Below are 21,691 nucleotides of genomic sequence, written 5' to 3' on the forward strand. Positions count from 1 at the left end.
ACACCAACAGTTGAGTTACAGTTTCTCCTAAATTCACGATGATTTACTCTCAGAATCTTTAATTAGCAGGAGGATCGTTTGAGCCCAAAAGTTCAAGGCCAGTATGGGGAATATAGTAAGACCCCATCTCAAAACGAAACGTTTTGGTCAGGCACAGTAGCTCATATCTGTAATTCTAGCAAGTTGGGAAGCCAAAGTGAGAAGATCGTTTGAGCCCAAGAGTTTGAGACCCTAAGCATGGGCAATGTAGTGAGACCTCCGTCTCCACACAAAAAAAGATTTTTTTAATTAGCCAGGAGTAGTGGAACACATCTGGAGCCCCAGCCACTCAGATGACTGAGGCAGGAGGATTGCCTGAGCCCAGCTGGAGACTGCAGTATACCACTGCACTCTAGCATGGATGACCAAGCAAGACCCTGTCTCAAAAAAAAAAAGAAAACATTTTTAAAAGATACGTAACTAATATCTAATTATATCTGCATCCTGAAGTTCTAGGCGGACCAAATTTGGTGGAAATGCCAAACCCACTACAGATTCCAAAGTCAAAAGCAGCCCCAAATACCACACTTACTTCCACAGATCTTTGGCCTCCCCAGATCCTCGTCCAGAAATTCAGCATCAACTCATCAGCAGATTGTGCTCAGCAGAATGGCTCCTCTGTTACTCAGCCCACCACTACGAGAAGCAGAAGTCACTGCTCCCTGCTCACCTTTCAGACCTCAGCCAGTTACTCCCTCAAAAAGCCCTTCCCAGACCTCCCTGATATCAGGTCAAATTCACCTGTGATGTCCTCTCAAAGCACTCTGGCCTTCTCCTGAGCAGCACCAGTCCCCATCACAACTTTATATTAACCATGTGCTTGTTTTATTAAGGTCTTCCATTCAATCACCTCCAGGAATCCTTTTTGATGTTGTTGCTCAATAAGACACCCCCAGCGCCTCACACAATTAGCAATGTTAAGATCTCAAATATTTGCTGTTAAACTGGACCAGTGAAATAAAAAATACAATGCCTAGCCCATGGTATTCCCACTAGTAATCAGGAAATTAACAATTTCTTTAAAAATGGTATTTGTTAATTTTCAGCCAGATTTGTTTTTATTTGCTCTTCCGGAGGCCAGAGATGGAGACTCACTCAGACTAGCTGGAACTGGAGAAAAATGGAGTCAGGGAAATGATTCCTATCTGGGATACAAAAAGAATAATCAGAAAGACAAAAAATAATCAAAAGTAACCATTTAGTGACCACTTTATACATCAGCCACTCTGTTAAGTGTCCTACACAGATTATCCCATTTAATTTCATGAGTTAACATCACCATTCCTACTTTATGGATATAGCAACTGTTATCTCTATTTTACAGACACGGAAACTGAGGCTCGGGAACACACAACTAACATTTACTGTCACTACGACCAACCCAAGAACTAATATTTTCCATGTTTACAGATGAGGAAACCAAATCTTAGGGGAGGTTTAGACACCCTGTCCACATTCACACGCTTCATAACTAGAAGAGCAGGGTCAGAGGCGACTTCATCTGACACCAAAGTTTAGACTCTGAAATCCGACCATACAATCGCATTAAAACCCTTTTACATTACTTCATACCTACTAGGATGGCTATTATCAAAAGACAGATAATAACAGGTACTGGCGAGGATGTGGAAAAACTGGAACCCTTCTCATACACAGCTGGTGGGAATGTAAAATGGTACAGCAGTGTTACCATATGGCCCAGCAATTCCACTCCTAGGTATACAGCCAAGGTAAATGAAAACTATGTCCACACAAAAACATGTACATGAATGTTCACAGCAGCATTATGCAGAATAGCCAAAAAGTAGAATAACCCAAATGCCCATCAACTGATAAATGGATAAATACAATGCAGTATATCTGTAGAATGGAATATTACCCAGTAATAAAAATGAAGTATTTTTTTTGATGAACATTGAAAATATTATGCTAAGTGAAAGAAGCCAGATCACATATTGTATGATTCCATTTATGTAAAATGACCAGAATCAGCAAACACAGAGACAGAAAGTAGATTCTGGTTGTCTACAGTTGGTGGGGTTGAGAGGAAATGGGGTGATGAAAATGTTCTGAAACTGACTGTGGTGATGGTTACACAACTGTGAATACACTAAAAGCCACTGAACTATATGCTTTAAATGAGTGACCTGTATGCTACGTGAATTATATCGAATAAAACTGGGGTGTATTTTTTTTAAGTTTTTACAACTTTAGCCATTTACCTAATTTTTACTAGTCTTCGTTTCACAATGGGAAAAAATGCTTTGCTTAAATTTAAAATCAGGAATCCAGGCACTTTCATGCTCATATCCAAAATAATGTTAACTTCTTAGAAACATTTAAACAAATTAAACTCTTTTAACTGATAGCTTCGCAGAATTACACGGTTCTTTACTGAAATTTCAAAATACCTTATAATGTGCTAGTGAATGCACTGGTTGGTGCATTAGCTCCATTTTCTTCTTTTCCATTCTAGCTATGCAGTTCTACAGAGTCATTACAGTGTACTATGGCCAGGAAATACAAATGAAGTAATGTCTCTGCTGGGGACAGTTTCAACTCTAAAGAGTTTGAACATATGAAAAAATCAGACATGCATGAAACGCTAAACTGATCAATGGCCATCACAAATCTGCACACATCAAATTTTCAGTATGCTAAAGACTTATAACCTGAAGAAAGATTTGGAGTTTGGAGAGGCTTCTCTTTTACATGTGTGCCCTGTTCTAAGTGTGGTCCATGGACCAGCAGCATCAGCATCTTCTGGGAGCTTGTTAGAAATGCATATTCTGCAGGGCGCAGTAGCTCAAGCCTAGTAGGCTGAGGTGGGTTTATTGCTTGAGCTCAGGAGTTTGAGACCAGCCTGGGCAACATGGTGAAACTCCATCTCTACAAAAATTAGCCAGGCATAGTGGCATGTGCCTCTAGTCCCAGCTATTCAGGAGGCTGAGGCAGGAAAATCACTTGAGCCCAGGAGGCAAAGGTTGCAGTAGCTGACATCACACCACTGCACTCTAGCCTGGGTGACAAAGTGAGACCCTGTCTCAAAAAAAAGAAAGAAATGTGCATTCTAAGGCCCCACCCTAGACCTACTCAACCACAGTCATCATTTTAACAAGATCCCTAGGGGATGGGTCTGCACCTTAAAATTTGAGGAGCACTGTCCTAAGACTTTTTTTTTTTTAAAGACAGCTCTGGCTTACACTAGACTAATATTTTTAAAGTCTGACATACATACAGTTCTGGTCCTGGGCCAGCTGGTCCTCAGATCCATTCTTTGTCCTTCTGCTTCAGTCCAAGCTGTGGAGGGGGTGACCCTGGCAAGGCCGGGGTTCCCAGGCAGCAGGGGAACAGTACATCTGCAGCAGCAGCCGTGCCCTTGCAAGGCTTCAGCCACTGCCAGATGGACCCCCTGTGACCCCAGTTTTTGGTGGGTGACAGCTGTCCCTGGAATCTGAAATGCCATCTCCTTCCTTCACCCTCCAGCTTAGAGGTGGCAGTGGTTTCCTGCTTGCTGCCTCATCTCCGGCTTGCCTCACTGCAGCTGCATTTTCAGTTCTTCCACCACCTGTGTGACCACTCCCCTACGTTACATTCCTTCTGTTCTAAATACTTAAAGTTCTGGTTTTTTTTTTTTTTTTAGACTCAGACTGCTACTCCATACCATTCTGGATATTTCTATTATGTACCCTAGATACCAGAAAAATTTTGTGAATGGCTTATCTGCTGGGAAAAAAAAATGGAGCTATTGCACAGTCAACCTCGCATTCCCACATTCTGACAATCTCTTAACAACTCAAAAGAAAAATCAGCCTTAAGCTATCTGTACAGCAGATGTGACTGTATTCAGAAGCTCTAAGTCCTCAGGGTGTATTTTTAACAGTCTACCCATCACTCCTCCTCAACCAGAACAGCTGGTATAGCAGCTATTGTTTTAGGAGAAAAAAGAAGGAAAGCAAAACACCTCCTAACGAACAGAATTCTGAACTAGCACTGGAATCTCCTAGGAATCAAATCTCTCTCCATACAATCTTGATCTTAATCAACCTTGTAAACCACATAATCTACCCCACACTGGGCAGTACCTTGCCTGGGCAACAGGAGAAAGCAACTCCTATCAGTACCATTCAGGGTTATTCGGAGATCTTCCCAAAAGTACATCTGATCCACCACCCCCATGCTCTGAACAATCCTCTGTGGCCACCTCTTGCCCAAAGCCAAAATGCCAACCCTTCAAAGAACCAGCCCTTCGAAATTCAGCCCTCACCTACCCTTCCAACCTCTAAGTCTACTCAACGTGCTCCACCTTCTGGTCCAACTTCTGATCATTTCCCAGGTGTGCCTAAAGCTCTAGACACAATGTTCAAATATGTGGAAAGCCATTTCTCACCCACTTAGCCTGGCGAACTCTGTATCCCCCAAGACCTCACCTTAAAGGAAACCCCTCCTACCTCCCCAGGGCAGGTCTCTGCCCCAAGTTTCCACACCACTTACAATGTTGTCATGTCAGGTGCACAGGTATCCATCTCCCCACTAGACTGAGAACCCCTAGGTGTAGAAACTGCCTTCCATCTTAAGATCCTGACCATGGTTCCAATCCAGATCCACATTTATGACCTGTGACACCCTGGGCAAGTCATGTCACCTTGACTCTATTTCTATTCCAATTTCAAAAGACGGCGATGACAGCATCCAACTCACTGGGTTCTCACCAGTACTAATAGGCTAACCACGTGAAGCGCTGTAACACTAACCCAAGAAAGTGCCTGGCACATAGAAGGCATTGAAGAATTGTTATTTGCCATTGCTATCAGTAGTATTACTACTGCTACGGTTATACCCGGAAAAAAGCAGGTGTTCAGTATCTATTTGCTGAATAAATGGAGCACTTCACAACAAACCTGTTTGTAACATGTTAGGACCTCAGGTTCCCCCATCGCAGGTATCAAAGGCTGACAGAAGAGAAAGCTCCCACGGTGAAGGGACCGGCTGAACCTAACCCACCCTGGAAGAAAAGCGCACTGCAGCAGGAGGAGAAAGTCCGTGCCAACCGGATCTGCCAGCGCTGCCCCATGGACCCAGCCTGCTCTTGGCCACCTGTCCTGCCACCTGCTTGAGGACGCAGGGTTCTAACGGGGAGAGCTCACCTGGAGCAAAAAACCGTAAGCAGTTTTCAACAGGAAGCACAATGGTAAAACAAACGGTGCAACTTTCCTCCTGCAAAAAAGGACGTGCGTCTTTATCTAATATTTAGCGTCCAGAGTTCTCCGTGGAGAGTTGGGTGCCAAGCGGGTGCGCGGTCCCAGCTATCCAGAGAGAGACGGTCACCGAACTGGCATCCCTTCCTTCCCTTTTGGGATGAAGGGGTGAAGGGGTGATTCCCTCGCAGCCGGGTCCGAGAGGTCTCCTGAGGGCACCACAGGGAAGTCAGCAGGGCACTCGCAGAACACCATCCGACCGCTCCTGAGAAACGCTCAGAACCGGGGTTTGGGGACCGCGCAAGCCCGCGGGGCGCAGCCGCGAGTCCCCGTGTGGGACCCGCTCGGTGACACGAGCGCAGCCCCCTGCATCCAGGCCTGTTTCCTCCTGGTCCTCGCGGCCCACCTCGGCGCGCGCCCCCCGCCCAGCGCGCGACCCCCTGGGGCGCCCACCTGCGCGCCCCCAGCCCAGCCCTGCCGCCACCCGCCGCCCGTCGGGGGCCGCGCTCTCGGCCCGGGGCGCCGGCCCGTTACCGCGGCGGGGCGCGCTCGACCGGAGCGGTGACGCCCACAGGACCCTGGGCCGGGCCGGGCCGGGCCAGGCCTGGGCGGCCGCTCTGGCAGGGCCACGGGCCTCCGCCGGGGCTGCGGCGGCGTGAGGGGCGCGCGCCCGGGCCGCCGCGCCGCGGGCTCACCTTCTGTCGGATCTGGCCCGACGTGGACACCTTGCGGATGAGCTTCTGCGGGGAGCCGGGCTCCGCCTCGGGCTCGCTGTCGGACGACTCCTCCGGCGGCGGCGGCGGAGGCGGTTGCGGCGGACCCGGCGGAGGGGCGCCCGCCGCCGCCGCCATGCTGCCGGGCCAGCGCGCGCACCGCGGGCGGGGGCGGGGCGGGGCCGGCGGGAGGGGCGGGGCCGAGGGCGGGCCGGGCCGGGGGCGGTGGGGGCGGCCTCCCGCCTCTCCCCGCCGCGCCCCCTGCCGGCGGTGCGCGCAGCTGCAGACGGAGCCGCCCGACCCCTCCCCGCCCCCACCTGAGGCGTCCCGGGGCCATCCCCACCCACCTCTGCGGGCCGTGGCTTCTGTGTGTTCTACCTGGGATGCGGTGTATGTTCTTCTGTTTCTGTGCTCACTTCTTAAAACATCTCTACTTTTCCCCCATCAGAATGTAGGTAACCCTTGGGAGCCCGGGGCCGCATCTGTCCAGCCCAGCCTTGCGTGGCCGAGTTTGGGGCGAGCTCGAATGCACACGCGCGTGCGGGAAAGAGACCCCGGTACTCGAACGGGCCTCGGGACGCCAGAACGGGGATGCAGCGCTGCATCTGGGAAGGCTTCCCTGAGAAAACGGTTGTTAAGAAGGGATGGAAAATGTGAGCTGGAGTTCTGACTAGGAAGAGATCAGATTTATGCAAAGGCCTGGAGGCAAGGAAGAACAAGTGTGGGGGGGGAAGAAAGGGAAGCCGGTGCTTAGAGCAAGAAAAACGGCATTCAGATGTGAGCCTTGGGGCAGGCAGGTCAAAGCGGGCTTTGGAAAGCAGATAAGGGGCTGGAGGGCAGCAGGAGGCCCTTGAGGGATTTAACCCTGGGCGGGGCTGGGTCACCACGCTGGGGCTGGGATCTGGGCTTTGAAGTAATCAGGGCAGGTGGAAGCCCTGGATTACCGAGAGGCTGAGAGATAGATACGTGGATTGAGATCCAGGTGGGGCGTGACCAGCGACTGAAGAAAGACACAGGTGACCAGAACGCGCCCCATGTTTCCCAGGGGGTGCTGCTGGATAGGGGGTGGGTGGGGTCCAGCCATGCTCAGAGCAGAAGAGGAGGAAGTGCCTCTGGAGACAAGACCCGCTGAGTTTTTGGTGCCATCCAGGTGGAGCAGGGCTTGGTGCCATCCAGAGGAAATGCTGTCCACCTGTCTGCCCTGCTCTGAGGGGCAAATCAGTAAGGGCTGCCCAGGTGTGCCCTCACCCCATCAAAGGGCTGCTGCTAGAGACCCTGCCTGCCAGTCAGCATGCGCTGGCCCCACCGCCCTGGGCAGTGAGCAGGGGCTGCAGAGTAACATCTGGCATGGGGAAACGGCCAGGGAAATGGCCTCACCGCTGGGACAGAGGAGGACAAGGCCAAAGGCAGGAACAGTGTGGGACAGGCCAAAGGCCCCAGGGTGCACCAGAGTGCTATAGCCACTAGTCACACGTGGCTACTTAAACTTCAATTAGTTAAAATTAAGCATTCAGTTCCTCAGTCGCACGGGCCACATTTCAAGGGCTCAGTAGCTGCATGTGGCTTAGCAGCTGCCGCGCTGGATAGCACAAATATAGAACACTTCTTCCATCCCCACAGAAAGTTCTGCAGCACACAAGGATAGTGACAGCTCCAGTCCCAGGCACCCGGCACATGCCAGATACTTGGCCAGCAATTCCAGTCCTCACCCGAGCCCCACAGAGCAGGCGTGATGGTCTCATTCTGGGAAGGAAGCCCCTGAAGCCTGAGGTTCAGAGACCTCCCCCAAAGCGTGCCAGAGGCAGGATTTGAACCCAGACCATGTGATCCCCAAGCCCTTGGTGCTGCAGGGTTAGCTTACCCAGGAAGCTGAGCTCTGAAGAAGCTCATTGTAGGGAAGAGAAGAGAAAGGCACTGTTATGGCCAGGCGTGGCAGCTCGTACCTATAATCCCAGCACTCTGGGAGGCCGAGTTGGGTGGATCACTTGAGGTCAGGAGTTCGAGATCAGCCTGACGAACATGTAGAAACCCCATCTCTACTAAAAATACAAAAATTAGCGGCGTGCAGTGGCTCACGCCTGCACTCTCAGCTACTTGGGAGGCTGAGGCAGGAGAATCGCTTGAACCGGAGAGGCAGAGGTTGCAGTGAGCCAAGATCATGCCACTGCACTCCAGCCTGGGCAACAGGAGCAAAACTCAATCTCAAAAAAAAAAAAAGAAAAGGCACTGTCACATGCTGAACTGTGTCCTCCTATAATTCATATGTTGAAGTCCTAACCCCCAGGACCTCATCATGTGACTGTATTTGGAGTTAAGGTTTTCAAAAAGGTAATGAAATTAAAATGAGGTCTCGGGGCTGGTCCCTAATTTAGTATGACTGGCGTCCTCGTAAGAAGAGGAGATGAGGACACAGACACGCACTGAGGGCAGCCCCTGTGAAGGCACAGGGAGAAGATGGCAGCTACAAGCCAGGGAGAGAGGCCTCGGATGGAACCCCAGCTGCCAACACCGAGATCGTGGACTTCCAGCCACGGGAACTGAGAGTGTCAATTCCTGTAACGGAAGCAGCCCAGCCTGTGATGCTGTGCTCTGGCAGCCCTGGGGAACTCATGCAGGTGCCAAGGGCTTGGGCCTCCCCACAGAGTTGGGACTCTTGTATCGGCTACCTACACGTGGAGTGATACACAGAGGCATACCCCTGGGGGTGTGCAAAGCGTAGGAGGGGTGGGGACGCACAGGGGAAGAAAGAGTTCATTCCTTGGGGGAGCCAGGTGACCTGAGCGGGGTTTGGGATTGGAATGGAGAGGCCATATGTGAAGGGAGCTTCCCAGGAAAACACAAAAAGGGGGAGTCTACCCCCTACCAGGTGAGCAGAGAGGGTGATGAGGGATTTAGGTGAAGCCGGTGGCAAGGTGTTGCAGGAGGCAGGGAGGTGAGCAGCCACGCCAGGACGAAGAGCAGCGTCTGTGTCCTGCTCTGGGGCAAGGCTTTCAATCCCATGGACACTGGAGCTGCCAAGGGGGTTTTGGAAAGCAGAGGAACTCTGGGCAGAAAATGACCGAGGGGAGAAAAAAGTAGAAACAGGGAGACCATTAAAATGCTGTTGCCTGCACCTGTTAGGAGCTCAGGGGACATCTGGGCTCCAGAACTCATCATTGTCGAGGCAAGAAGGCAAGGGCATGAACGTGACGGTTAAGAAGCAGAAACCGTGGCTGGAGAGGAGGAAATCTGCAGTTACCAGAAAGTACTGAGATTGTCACAGCCAAGAGGAGCCAAGGAGACATGATGACTAAACGTCACATGGGATCCCAGAACAGAAAAAGGACATTAGGTAAAAGCTGAGGAAATCGGAATTCAGTATGGGGCATTAGTTTAATAGTAGTGTGTCAATACTGATTCCCGGTGGGAGGAGGGTGAGGAAGGAAGAACATCCTAGTGGAGATTAGTATGCTGATTACCTCGGTGACAAAAGTGTGTGTACACCAGACCCGCATGACATGCAATTTACCCATGTAACAAACCTGCACATGGACCTGCCTGCCCCCTGGACCTAAATTAATCATAGAAATATATGTCTATTTTACTGGAAACAAAATTTGAGTCATTCAGTGTGGCAAATGTGCCCTAGTAATGCAAAACGCTAATAATATGGGCTTCTGGATGTGGAGTGCCTCAATATAACATCTTTGCAACTTTTCTGTAAATCTAAAACTATTCCTAATAAAAAGTGTATAAAAAAAAAAAAAAGAAGATTAGGTTTGGTAAGAACGATGTTCTTAAAGAAAACTCCAGCATAAACGTTCTTTGATGATGAAGCCGCTTTTTTGTTCTCGAGGTGAGCGCGAAGTGCGGTTCCCCTGGAGATCTCAGGAAGGGCTGAGACATCAACTCCCCCAAAGCAGCGGCCTGGAAGAGCACATTCCCTCCGGTGCCTCTTTATTGAATGAGTCATGCTATGAATCATCTCTAATGACAGTCTGCTCCCTGAGCTTACCCCACCTTGAGGGCATATCAAGGTGGCGGTAATAACACACTTCACGTCCAACCTAATCCTTCTTCGTGACATGTCAGTGAAGAGGTGCAACTCTTGTCAGAAAGAACCGCTTCACACTGGAGAATATAAACGGGAAACTTGAAAACATGGGAATCATCCAATGTTTACCCTGAACCAGGGTCATGATTGACATTTGAAGCAGGACATTTCTCCACTGCATGTGACATATACCTTCTGGTCCCCAAGCATGTGAAAACCAAAAACCACCACACACATTTCCAAACGTCCCCAACTCCCACCTCCCACCTGCCCTACTCCTCGAAGATCAGTAATTGCGACTCAGTCCTGTGAAATTAAACTGGAAGACAGTTGTTTTAAATGTTAAAGGAGGAGGAAAACAGACACCCTAGAAAGAAATTAACCACTCATGTGACAAAATTGTAGAGAACTAAATCCACACGCTAGTACAAGACTGGTTGTGGAGATCTGAGTCAGATGGGTCGACTGCACCCATGTTGATACCCCGGTGTGATATCGTACTTGTAGCTTTACACAATGTGGCCACAGGAGGAAATTGGGTAAAGGGTTCCTAGGTTCTCTCTGTATTACTCCTTACACTTGCATGTGAATCTGCAATTATCTCAATGAAAATTTACTTTGGGAGGCTGAGGCAGGTGGATCACAAGGTCAGGGGTTTGAGACCATCCTGACCAACATGGTGAAACCTTGTCTCTACTTTAAAAAAGAAAAGAAAAGAACATTTCTTTCTTTTTTTTTCTTTTGCTTTTTTTGAGACAGAGTCTCCTCCTGTTGCCCAGGCTACAGTGCAATGGTGCAATCTCAGCTCAGGGCAACCTCTGCCTCCCGGTTCAAGCGATTCTCCTGCTTCAGCCTCCCGAGTAGCTGGGATTACAGGCACCTACCACCATGCCCACCTAATTTTTTGTATTTTTAGTAGAGACAGGGTTTCACCATGTTGGCCAGGATGGTCTCGAAGTCCTGACCCTGTGATCCGTCCACCTCGGCCTCCCAAAGCACTGGGATTACAGGCATGAGCCACTGCGCCTGGCCTGAAAATTTCAACGGAAAAAAAATAGCAAGGGCAGTTATTGAATCCTAAATGTTAATCTCCCGCCCCCCACACTCCACCAAACTCCCTACTTCCATTCAGCACCATACAGTGGGCAAAGGTCTGCTAATAGACTCAGGGACACCAGCATTCAAGCCTTAACTCTCATTGACCTTGCATGAGATACATAACCTCTCTGAATCCCAATTTCCTTGTCTAATGAATGTGAATGACGCTACTGATTTACAAGTACTATTGGAATGGTTAGGTGTCAGATGTGAAGTTCTTGGCACAAGGCAGGCTCTCCATCAATGGCAGGGATCCCCGTTCCCCAGCCCTTAGAACTTTCTCTGTGCAGCACTTTCAACTGCTCTTACTCCGTTTCTTGCACTGCATCTGTCCCAAAAACCCTGGGCCACACATCCAACCTGCACACAGACTTCCTGCCTTCTGATACCAAGGGACTGTACATGCCAGTAGACAGCCCGACAAATGTGTAGGCTGAGCTGAGCCAAGGTTCCACATCCCGCTCAGGGCAACTGGCTGCTCACTTCCTTCCCCAACTCCCTCCCCAGGGTGGCCAGCTGCAGGCCATAAACAAGCCAGCACCTGGAGGGCGTATCGGGACGTTCTGGCACCAAAATAACTTGGAGGGCAAGGCCTGTTCTGATCTCTGGTCTCCAGGGATTGGCCTTCCAGCCCTTCCCTCTGGCTGTCTCACCCACACAGTTCCAAAGGTCGGGCTTATTAACGTCCACCCTGACTTAGGATGTCCTGGGGTCAAGCAATGCAGGAACCAACAGGCTGGTCCTCTCACCAGGCACTGCAGGGCAGAATCCCAGTCTGGCTAGCCCGAGAGCTCTAGCAGGACTAAACACAGCAGGCTGTGCGCTGTGGCAGAGGGCAGGGGCAGGGCTCAGTGCAATGGAGAACAGCTTTGGGAATCCCCAGAGGAGCGTGCCACCCTGGCCGTCCCTTGCCTGGGTGCCCTGAGAGGGGCACGGGTTGGAATAGTTATGCACCGTTGCCTTAGCACAGGAGAGAAAAAGAACGAGGGACTCTGTCTGATCCTGCTAACGCAGAGCTGAAGGACCAATCTTCCACCTGTAGTCTAAGGTATTATAAATCCTCCTCCCAACCCCTGGATGCCTGAGTCAACACACAGGTCCACATCTCGCTTGGTCTGGGATCCCATCCAGGCTTTCCAAGTGGAGCCTCCTTATCTAACTCCCAATATCCAGGACCCAAATAGCTGGAATCCTGCTAAACCATTGGGAAACTTCTATGAGTGGGTTGAACTGTGGAGAAATCTCCAACCCCCTTCACCCTGCTCCCTTAAAGCATGGGCCAGAGCCAACATATCCCCAATCCACTCCTGGGCCACCATGAGCCTGTTCACTATCTTTGCCATCAGTAGCAGGCCTGGTGAGTGCCTCAGGATGGGAAGGGACCCCACAAAGGAAAGGCCCCTGGTGTCCCCTCTCTTATCCCTCCTCCACATGCAGCTCACCTTCCTCCCTGACACTCAGAGTGCCCTCTCCTCTGCCTTTCATGCCCAGTCTCAGGGAAGCACACTGTAGGGAAGCCCATGTGACTCACAATCAACCCTTTTTTCTGGGGCACTCCATCTCCAGGGCTGGGCTCTGTCATCACTGGCCACAGGGTGTTGATCCTCCCAGCCAAAACTGAGCCAGTTGGATTCTCCTTCCCAAGAACTGCCCACCGGGGCCGAGAGATGCAGAGCTGGGAGTGTGTGGTGCTGAGCCGCATGAATGGCTGTTCCGGAGACTGGGTTCCTGACCCCTGGGGCTTCTCTGATTGGCAGCTCAGGTTCATCCTTCAGTTCTCTGACCACAACAGGGTCCTCCCACTACATTCCTTCTCCCCACCTTAAGTTAACCGAATCTGATTTTGTTCCTTGCATTGAATGGAACTTACCCAACAATCCAAAGCTCAAACGGGCACCTGGACCCAAAAGTTGAATCAGTCAGTAACAAAGAGTATTTTTGTCCACATGTGTTTTCTGCCCTGTTTAACTTAGGAGGCTCTTTAGGGGCCTGGAAGTTGGGATGGGTCAGGTAATTAGAAACATACACACTGGGCTGTGGGCAGTGGCTCAGGCCTGTAATCCCAGCACTTTGGGAGGGTGAGGTGGGCAGATCACCTGAGGTCAGGAGTTCGAGAACAGCCTGGCCAACATGGGAAACTGTCTCTACTAAATACAAAAAATTAGCTGGGCATGGTGGCATGCCGGTAATCCCATCTATTCAGGAAGTTGAGACAGGAGAATCACTTGAACCCAGAAGGTGGAGGTTGCAGTGAGCCAAGATCGCAGCTCTGCACTTCAGCCTGGGCAACAAGAGGGACACTCTGTCTCAAAAATTAAAAAAAAAAGAAAAGAAACATACACACTGTTCCCAGAAAAACAGCTCAGACTGGGACCCCTGGGAAAGCCCCTGGACACACCAAGGGCCCCACCTGGTGAGCACATTGATTTCAAGATACCTTCTCTCCCTGATGAACCAGCAGTGAGCCCTTCTGTGGAAGGCTGGCCTCCTCTCCAGCCTCCACTCCAGGGACCCAAAAGGTGGCCATTTCTGTGTCATGTCATCAACTCAGCCTCCCCAACAAATCAATCAACTCATGACCCAGGGGAGAACAGACAAGCTTTATTTCCCGGAAGAAGACTCATCTTTTCGTACTTAGCATAACTCCAAAGGACTAAACTGTGGGGCTTTGCTCGTTGCACTGGTAACTACAGGCCATTTCCCGGCACCCTGAGCCGACGCCTTCACTCATCATCGTCATTCTTGTCTCTCTTCCCCTCCTCAGCTTCTGCATCTTTCAGATTCTGGCGAGCAAACTCCTCAAAAACTAAATTTGCATCCTGATAACTAAAATAAAACAAACAACATTTTGATCATTGCACGCTCTTTGATGCTGAAACTGGAACAAGATCCTTGATCTTTTTGCAACAAAAGAACTGATCAAGGTTTTCCCCATGATAGAACATGGGAGCATGCCATTTTCCTCATGGCTTCGTTTAAAGTTCCTTTAACTAGCACCAATGGGAGAGAACGAAGGCACCTGCAGAGTGAGCAAGCACACTCAGTGTAATGGAATGTGCACGCCTTCAGCTCTAGGGAGTGGAAGGGAAGTAGCGGATGTGCCTCCTGAGCCGGCTGAGAGCTTGGGATATGCGCAAAGGCTCAAAGAGGGGTCTGTGCTGGAGGAGAAGGTCCCAGGACACAGGGCAAGTCAGGGCCACGTTCAAAAGGTTCATTCACCTGTCCTTAGCTGTAAGCATGGAATAAAGGGGGGGGGGGGGGGGGGGGGGGGGAGAGAGAGAGAGAGAGAGAGAGAGAGAGATCTGTTAGTATAAATTCTATATCAAAGCTGTACCTAGAAAATGTCTACCTTTTAGGTGATGCTACAGTTCGAGAGATAAGGCTTAGATATAAGTAATTCATGATCACTGCATGTAATTCTTGCCTCCCTGCCTTTCCCACTTCAACAGCTTTTCTCCTTGCATTTTATTTTATTTTTGAGACCAAGTCTCGCTCTCTCACCCAGGCTGGAATGCAGTGGCACGATCTCGGCTCATTGCAACCTTTGCTTCCTGGTTCCAAGACATCCTCATGCCTCAGCCTCCCGAGTAGGAGGGCTTACAGGCATTCGCCATTATGCCTGGCTAATTTTTGTATTGTTAGTAGAGACCTGGCTTCAACCATGTTGGCCAGGCCGATCTCAAACTTCTGGCCTCAAGTGATCTGCCCGCCTCGGCCTCCCAAGTGCTGGGATTACAGGCATGCGCCACCATGCCCGGCCTCTCCTTGTATTTTAAACCACTGCTTCCTTTACAATGTGCCGCAACCCTCACTTCCTCAAATGAATCCCCCTCAGTCTCGCCTCTAGGATGCTTTCCCTGATCAGCCTTGCCCCCTTTGATGTTGCTTCTCCTTTCTTATTTTTTATTTATTTAGTTTTTGAAATAGAGTCTCACTCTATTGCCCAGGCAGGAGTGAAATGGTGCAATCTCAGCTCACTGCAACCACCACCTCCTGGGTTCAAGTGATTCTCCTGCCTCAGCCTCCCAAGTAGCTGGCATTACAGGTGCCCACCACCATGATTGGTTAATTTTTATATTTTTAGTAGAAATGGGGTTTTACCACATTGGCCAGGCTGGTCTCAAACTCCTGACCTTAAGTGATCCACCTGCCTCAGCCTCCCAAAGTGCTAGGATTACAGGCATGAGCCACTGCGCCCGGCCAGTCACTTCTCCTTTCAAAGTATTTCTCCTTCTGTGTCCTGTGGACCATTGAGGCCAGAGTCGCCAGGGTGCTATGAGAGTGTGCCCCCTGCCCACCTCCGTCTGTCAGGCTTCGGAGGGCTGAGACCTGGGACTTGACGTTCCCCAGCATCCCAGGGTTAGGGGGTGCATTAAAGCTGAGGACCAATCCCAGCCACACAGTTTTCCATTTCTGTGAACACACTGATTTTGTTGCTGTTGGGTTTTCACATGTTTTATATCCCCAGACTAATTGCTATTAATATGAATGGGGGTTTTTTTTGGTGTCTTTTATTTTATTTTTTTTAGCTTTCTGCCCACCTAGTTTTAGGGAGCACAGTGGTGATTTGATGGTGAGCTCCTGCTCTCGTCTCTGGTGCCCAGCTGGCAGCCAGCACTGGGAGAGAGTGTCTATGAGGGTCGCTACATACAGGGCCCTAGAGAGGCTAGCTTGTCAAAACATTCCCTGGGCAAGAAATACTCTGCAGCCCACAGTGCCAAGCAAGGAAATTACACTAAGTGGGACCATCAGCCTTGAAGAGGTAGGCAATAAGGAAGAATCAAATCAGCATCTTCTGGTTCAGTAGAGATGCTCTCGACAGGGAACAATAAAAGCTTGGTAGCATGTCACGGCACTTATTACACACAAATTACTTGGCCCCCAGGCTCCAGCAGGGCTAACTACATACAGCTCATGCTTTCTCTGCTTAGAATCTTACCAGCCTAGACTCAGGGAGCCGAGGACTAGGCAGAGAAGACAGGAGAGATGACGTTTGGTGACTCATCTATCTCTAGAAATCAGAATTGTGCAACCATGAGGTGATTTGTCTTAACCTTTGCTCCCAGAAATCTCATAGTACAAAAGATCATTGTTTTATCCTGACACTGTGATATGTTCACTGTCAAGGCCATAATGGCTGGAACATGAAAGTTGTATATGGAGAAAGAATCTTTAAAAAGCAAGTCAGGTCGGGCATGGTGGCTCACACCTATAATCCCAGCACTTTGGGTGCTGAAGTGGGCAGATCACCTGAGGCCAGGAGCTTGGGACTAGTTTGGCCAACATGGCAAAACCCCATCTCTACTAAAAATACAAAATTAGCCGGGCGTGGTGGTGCATGCCTGTAATCCCAGGTTTTTGGGACAAAACCTAAAATGAATGGGAGGGGGACTCATTCTAATGTTTAAATGGCATCTGACTATCAATATAGAAAAGTTATTTGTAAAGTCTGAGAAAAATAAACACTGCTTGTTTACCACTTTCACTTAAAGCAGTCCTTATTCCTGTACCGGTGGAGAGTTCTCATTTAGACAGATCTCTTTTCCTTTCCTGTCAACTAAGCTGCCTTCACGCAAAGAGAATGTTTCTTCAGAATTTCTGAGATTGCACCTATATTATTTTTGCTGCTTCATTTACCTTTTTAGAAAGAGAGTGATTCGGATCAAATTCATATACCACACAATTTACCTTTTCACAGTGAACAGTCCAGTGGTTTCTAGTATGTTCTCAGAGTCATACAACTATTGCTCATGTCACATCCATACAAGAGCCAGTAGATTTACAATTCAAATGAGCTGAGGTGTCAGGAACCCAGCCTGATCCTCTTTTCTAGTATTTTTTGTATCCTTACCATAACTGCCACTGTCAAAAATAGTTATCTTCAGGCCGGGCGCAGTGGCTCATGCCTGTAATCCCAGCACTTTGGGAGGCCGAAGCAGTGGATTAGCTGATGTCAGGAGTTCAAAACCACCCTGGCCAACATGGTGAAAGTCCCTCACTAATAAAAATACAAAATTAGCCTGGTGTGGTGGTGGGCACCAGTAATGCCAGCTATTTGGGAGGCTGAGGTACGAGAATCACTTGAACCCAGGAGGCGGAGGTTGTAGTGAGCCGAGATTGTGACAGAGTGAGACTCCATCTCAAAAAAACAAACAAACAAACAAACAAACAAAAAACAGTTGTCTTCAGCCAGGTGGCTCACGCTTGTAATCCCAGCACATTGGGAAGATGAGGCAAGAGAATCACTTGAGCTCAGGAGTTCAAGACTAGCCTGAGCAACATGGTAAGATACTAAAAATCAAAAAAATTAGCTATAGGTGGTGGCATGCCTGTAGTTCCAGCTACTTCAGAGGCTGAGGTAGGAGGATGGTTTGAGCCCAGGAGGTCGAGGCTGCAGTGAGCTCGATCATGCCACTGCACTCCAGAAGACTGGGTGGCAGAGTGAGGCTCCGTCTCAAAAAAAAAATTATCTTCTTTTAAATGCCTGTTAATGTTCTCAAATGAAACATGAAGGCTTTCATTTCCAAATGAAATGTAAAAGCCTCGTGCTCTCAAATTAAGTTTTTACCTAAATCATCTTTAAGTCTAAATCCAGGTCTGTTGACAGCAGAGCTTCTGCTTTTAAATCGTTCTTGATAAAACCTAAGGAGATTGTTGCTGTCCAGGAGCAAGGATAAACTACCCGGCTCAGCACTGAACAGACTCCCTTCCCACCAGACTATTGCCTTGTAGATGACATGGAATCTCTTATACCTGGCCATTCCCATGCTCTGAGGTATGGTCAAGAAGGACTAGAAATAAATCAATAATAAATCTGCAAGTAGTAAATAACTAAAGAAAGCCAAAAACTGACATAACTGACCTGGGTCCTCAGGCTGAGGGTGCATGAGGCGGAATGGGACCTCAGTGGCAACTTCACTAGAAAAAAAAAAATGAAGATTGGTGAGAACACACACACACACACACACACACACACACACACAGACATACACACTTTTATAAACAACCAGCAAAGACCTATGGCTGCAGAGATCACAAAAGATCCCCAGGCCCAAGATGAAAGACAATGCAGTATGATTTTTTTTTGTTGTTGTTCTGTTTTTTTGTTTTTTGTTTTGTTTTGTTTTGTTTTGTTTTTTGAGACGGAGTTTCGCTCTTGTTACCCAGGCTGGAGTGCAATGGCGCGATCTCAGCTCACCGCAACCTCCGCCTCCTGGGTTCAGGCAATTCTCCTGCCTCAGCCTCCTGAGTAGCTGGGATTACAGGCACGCGCCACCATGCCCAGCTAATATTTTGTAGTTTTAGTAGAGACGGGGTTTCACCGTGTTGATCAGGATGGTCTCGATCTCTTGACCTCGTGATCCACCCGCCTTGGCCTCCCAAAGTGCTGGGATTACAGGCTTGAGCCACCATGCCCGGCCTTTTTTTTTTTTTTTTTTTAAGATGGGAGTCTCACTCTGTTGCCCAGGCTGGAGTGCAGTGGCACAATCTTGGCTCACTGCAGCCTGCACCTCCCGGGTTCAAGCAATTCTCCTGTCTCAGCCTCCCAAGTAGCTGGGACTACAAATGCATGTCATCATGCCTGGCTAATTTTTGTGTTTTTAAAAAGTAGAGATGGGATTTCACCGTATTGGTCAGGCTGGTCTCGAACTCCTGACCTCAGGTGATCCACCTGCCTAGGCCTCCCGAAGTGCTGGGATTACAGGCATGAGCCACCATGCCCAGCTTGCAGTGGGATTTAAAACAAAACAAAACAAAACAGAAATGATCAAGTAGAAATTGTGAAGGTATTCCAGTCACTTCACTTACACAGACATGGCTAAGGCAGCTAGTCTATTTAGGTTTCCCTTACTCCTATTTAGGAGGTACCGTGATATTGGGGGTGGAGAAGAGGTGAAATCCTGGAGAAAGGATTTTTAAAATACATTCTTCGCAACAATGTACACCATGTTTAATATGTTAAAATTTCTGCAAGGCTGTTATGTTGCTGGTTGGGCACAATCTCTTGCTACAGGGCAGAACAGAGATGAGCATGATCCACTGAATTCCAAAAGCTAAAGGGCTGTGGGGTGACTTGTATTTTTTTTTTAACACAGTGTAAACAAACTTTTTTTTTTTTGAGATGGAATCTCACTCTTACTGCCCAGGCTGGAGTGCAATGGCATGATCTTAGCTTTCTGCAACCTTCACTTCCCGGGTTCAAGTAATTCTCCTGCCTCAGTCTCCTGAATAGCTGGGATTATAGGCGTGAGCCACCACCCCCAGCTAATTTTTGTATTTTTAGTAGAGACAGGGTTTCACCATGTTGGTCAGGCTGGTCTCAAACTCCTGACCTCAAGTGATCCTCCCACCTCAGCCTCCCAAAGTGCTGGGATTACAGGTATGAGCTACCATGCCCAGCCTTGGAATTTATATAAAACGAAGGGCCGGGTGCGGTGGTTCAGCAGAGATCATGAGTTCGAGGCCAGCCTGACCAATATGGTGAAACCCTGTCTCTAATAAAAATACAAAAATTAGCCAGGTGTGGTGATGCACGCCTGTAATCCCAGCTACTCAGGAGGCTGAGACAGGAGAATTGCTTGAACCAGGGAGATGGAGGTTGCAGTGAGCCAAGATTGCATCACTGCACTCCAGCCTGGGCAACAAAGTGAGACTCTGTTTGAAAAATAAAAACAAAAAAACAAAAACAAAGGAAGGTAGTAGAAGGGAAATTTAGAGAAAGGACAAATAGAAAGGTGGGGAGAGGAGATCAAAAAACCAGAGTTACTCCTCACTTCACCCAGGACCCAGGGCCTTCTACCCAAGGCTTACCTCCAGACCAAGCACCTCTTTTTATAATGAAGCACACTCATCAGACCCAGGAGCAGCTAGGTCTAAAAGTAAAGGTGGAACCTGGGCTCCAGGTGAGGGAAGGAGATGAGAAGAGTTGGGATGATGGGGGACATAAGCTTAATGCCTGTCTCAAACATTTCTTAACTTGCCGCTTTTTTGTGCATAATTTAAAAGGCAGCCATCACTATTTGCAATACCAAAAGGTAGAAACAACCCAAATGTCCATCAATAGTTGAATGGGATAAACAAAATGTGGTATATCCATGCAATGGAATATTACTGAGCCATAAAAAGGATTGGAGTACTAGTACATGCTACAACATGGATACACCTTATGCTAATAACACTAAGCTAAGTGAAAGAAACTAGTAACAAAAGGCCACATATTGTATGAATCCATTTACACACAATATCCAGAACAGGCAAATCTACAGAGATAGAAACAGATTAGCAGTTATGCCAGGGACTATAGAGAGGGGAAAGGAGAGTGACTGGTTAATGGGGGTGAGATTTCCTTTTTGGGTGATAAAAATGTTCTGGAACTGGATAGTGGTGATGGTTGCATAACAGCATAAACATGCTTAACGTCACCAAATTGTGCACTTTAAAATGGTGAAGACCAGGCGCAGTGGCTCACACCTGTGACCCTAGCACTTTGGGAGGCCAAGGCAGGTGGATCACTTAAGGTAAGGAATTCAAGACTAGCCTGGGTAACACGGTAAAAACCCATCTCTACTAAAATTACAAAATTAGTCAGGCATAGTGGTGTGTGCCTGTAATTCCAGCTACTTGGGAGGCCGAGGGAAGAGAATCACTTGAACCCAGGAAGCAGAGGTTGCAGTGAGCCATGATCATGCCACTGCACTCCAGCTTGGGCAAAAGAGCAAGACTCCATCTCAAAAAATAAAATAAAATGGTTAAAATGGTAAAATTTATGCCAGGTATGGTGGCTCATACCTGTAGTCCCAGCACTTTGGGAGGCCAAGGCAGAAGGATCACTGGAGATCAGGAGTTCAAGACCAGCCTGGCCAACATGGTGAAACCCTGTCTACAAAAATTAGCCAGGTGTCATGCCACACACTTGTAATCCCAGCTACTCAGGAGACTGAGGCAGGAGGACCACTTGAACTCAGGAAGCAGTGAGCCAAGATCCTACCACTGCACTCCAGCCTGGGTGACAGAGTGAGATTCCATCTATAAATAAATAAATAAACAAATATAATGGTAAAATTTATGTTATGTGTATTTTACCATATACACGTGTGCATGCACGCACACACGCACAGACACACACACAAGTTGGCCACGTGGAGTGTGCCAGTTTTCTGGGTGCATATGTATGTGTCCTTACCCAGGTGTAGGCCTAGCTGTGGTCCCAAAGAAATGCCTGTGAGTCACAGTTCTGTGAGGCATCTGAAGGCAAAGCGTCATTCCTAGCACCTCTGAGCACAGTTGCCCAGAAAGCAGCTTTTACCAGAAACTGCTCTGGAGCCCCAGGTTTGCTGCCTTTGATATTTTGAGAAATAAGCAAAGAGGGGAGGTGAACAGGCTTACCTGGAGGTGAGCTCTCCCAGAAAGCTAGGAAACACAAAACAGATGCCTGTGGTAACTGTCACAGTGGTAATGCAACCCTTTCCTATGATTCAGAGGTAGGACACAACCTCGCTCTCATGGTCCTCACTCCCTAACTCACAACCTCCAGGGTCTCTGCATCCCTTAATGTTCAACCTCATTCCTCCTCTCTACCTGTGACATCATCTCTTTCTCAAGATGGTTAG

At 48.7% G+C, this 21,691-nt stretch overlaps 2 protein-coding genes and 1 long non-coding RNA gene across 8 annotated transcripts in view; 1 reads left to right on the forward strand and 2 right to left on the reverse strand.

The window, feature by feature from the left end:
- Window positions 1-6,104, reverse strand: part of DGKD (diacylglycerol kinase delta) — a 109,775-nt gene extending 103,671 nt beyond the window's left edge. For 2 of the 5 annotated variants that reach the window (XM_032277859.1, XM_032277858.1), the window contains exon 1: window positions 3,278-4,925. In XM_032277859.1, coding sequence (XP_032133750.1) covers window positions 3,278-3,505 — 228 coding nt within the window. In that variant the 5' untranslated portion in view covers window positions 3,506-4,925. The other 3 variants (XM_032277860.1, XM_032277861.1, XM_032277867.1) reach the window with 3 other exon arrangements.
- Window positions 1,769-19,247, forward strand: LOC116551630. Its single transcript, XR_004269024.1, has 3 exons — window positions 1,769-1,935; window positions 14,438-14,448; window positions 19,236-19,247. It is a non-coding gene; the product is annotated as an uncharacterized LOC116551630 (long non-coding RNA).
- Window positions 13,662-21,691, reverse strand: part of SAG (S-antigen visual arrestin) — a 40,449-nt gene continuing 32,419 nt past the window's right edge. Inside the window, exons 13-16 of one of the 2 annotated variants that reach the window (XM_032277872.1) lie at window positions 21,468-21,491; window positions 17,944-17,999; window positions 14,301-14,310; window positions 13,662-13,907 (exon numbers count right to left, since the gene is read on the reverse strand). In XM_032277872.1, the coding sequence (XP_032133763.1) occupies window positions 13,805-13,907; window positions 14,301-14,310; window positions 17,944-17,999; window positions 21,468-21,491 (193 nt within the window). In that variant the 3' untranslated portion in view covers window positions 13,662-13,804. The remainder of the gene's footprint in view (window positions 13,908-14,300; window positions 14,311-17,943; window positions 18,000-21,467; window positions 21,492-21,691) is intronic. The other variant, XM_032277873.1, reaches the window with a different exon arrangement.

Source organism: Sapajus apella, unplaced genomic scaffold (assembly GCF_009761245.1).
Source record: "Sapajus apella isolate SASKATOON/1434 unplaced genomic scaffold, GSC_monkey_1.0 scaffold10, whole genome shotgun sequence".
NCBI classification, from domain to species: Eukaryota; Metazoa; Chordata; class Mammalia; order Primates; family Cebidae; genus Sapajus; species Sapajus apella.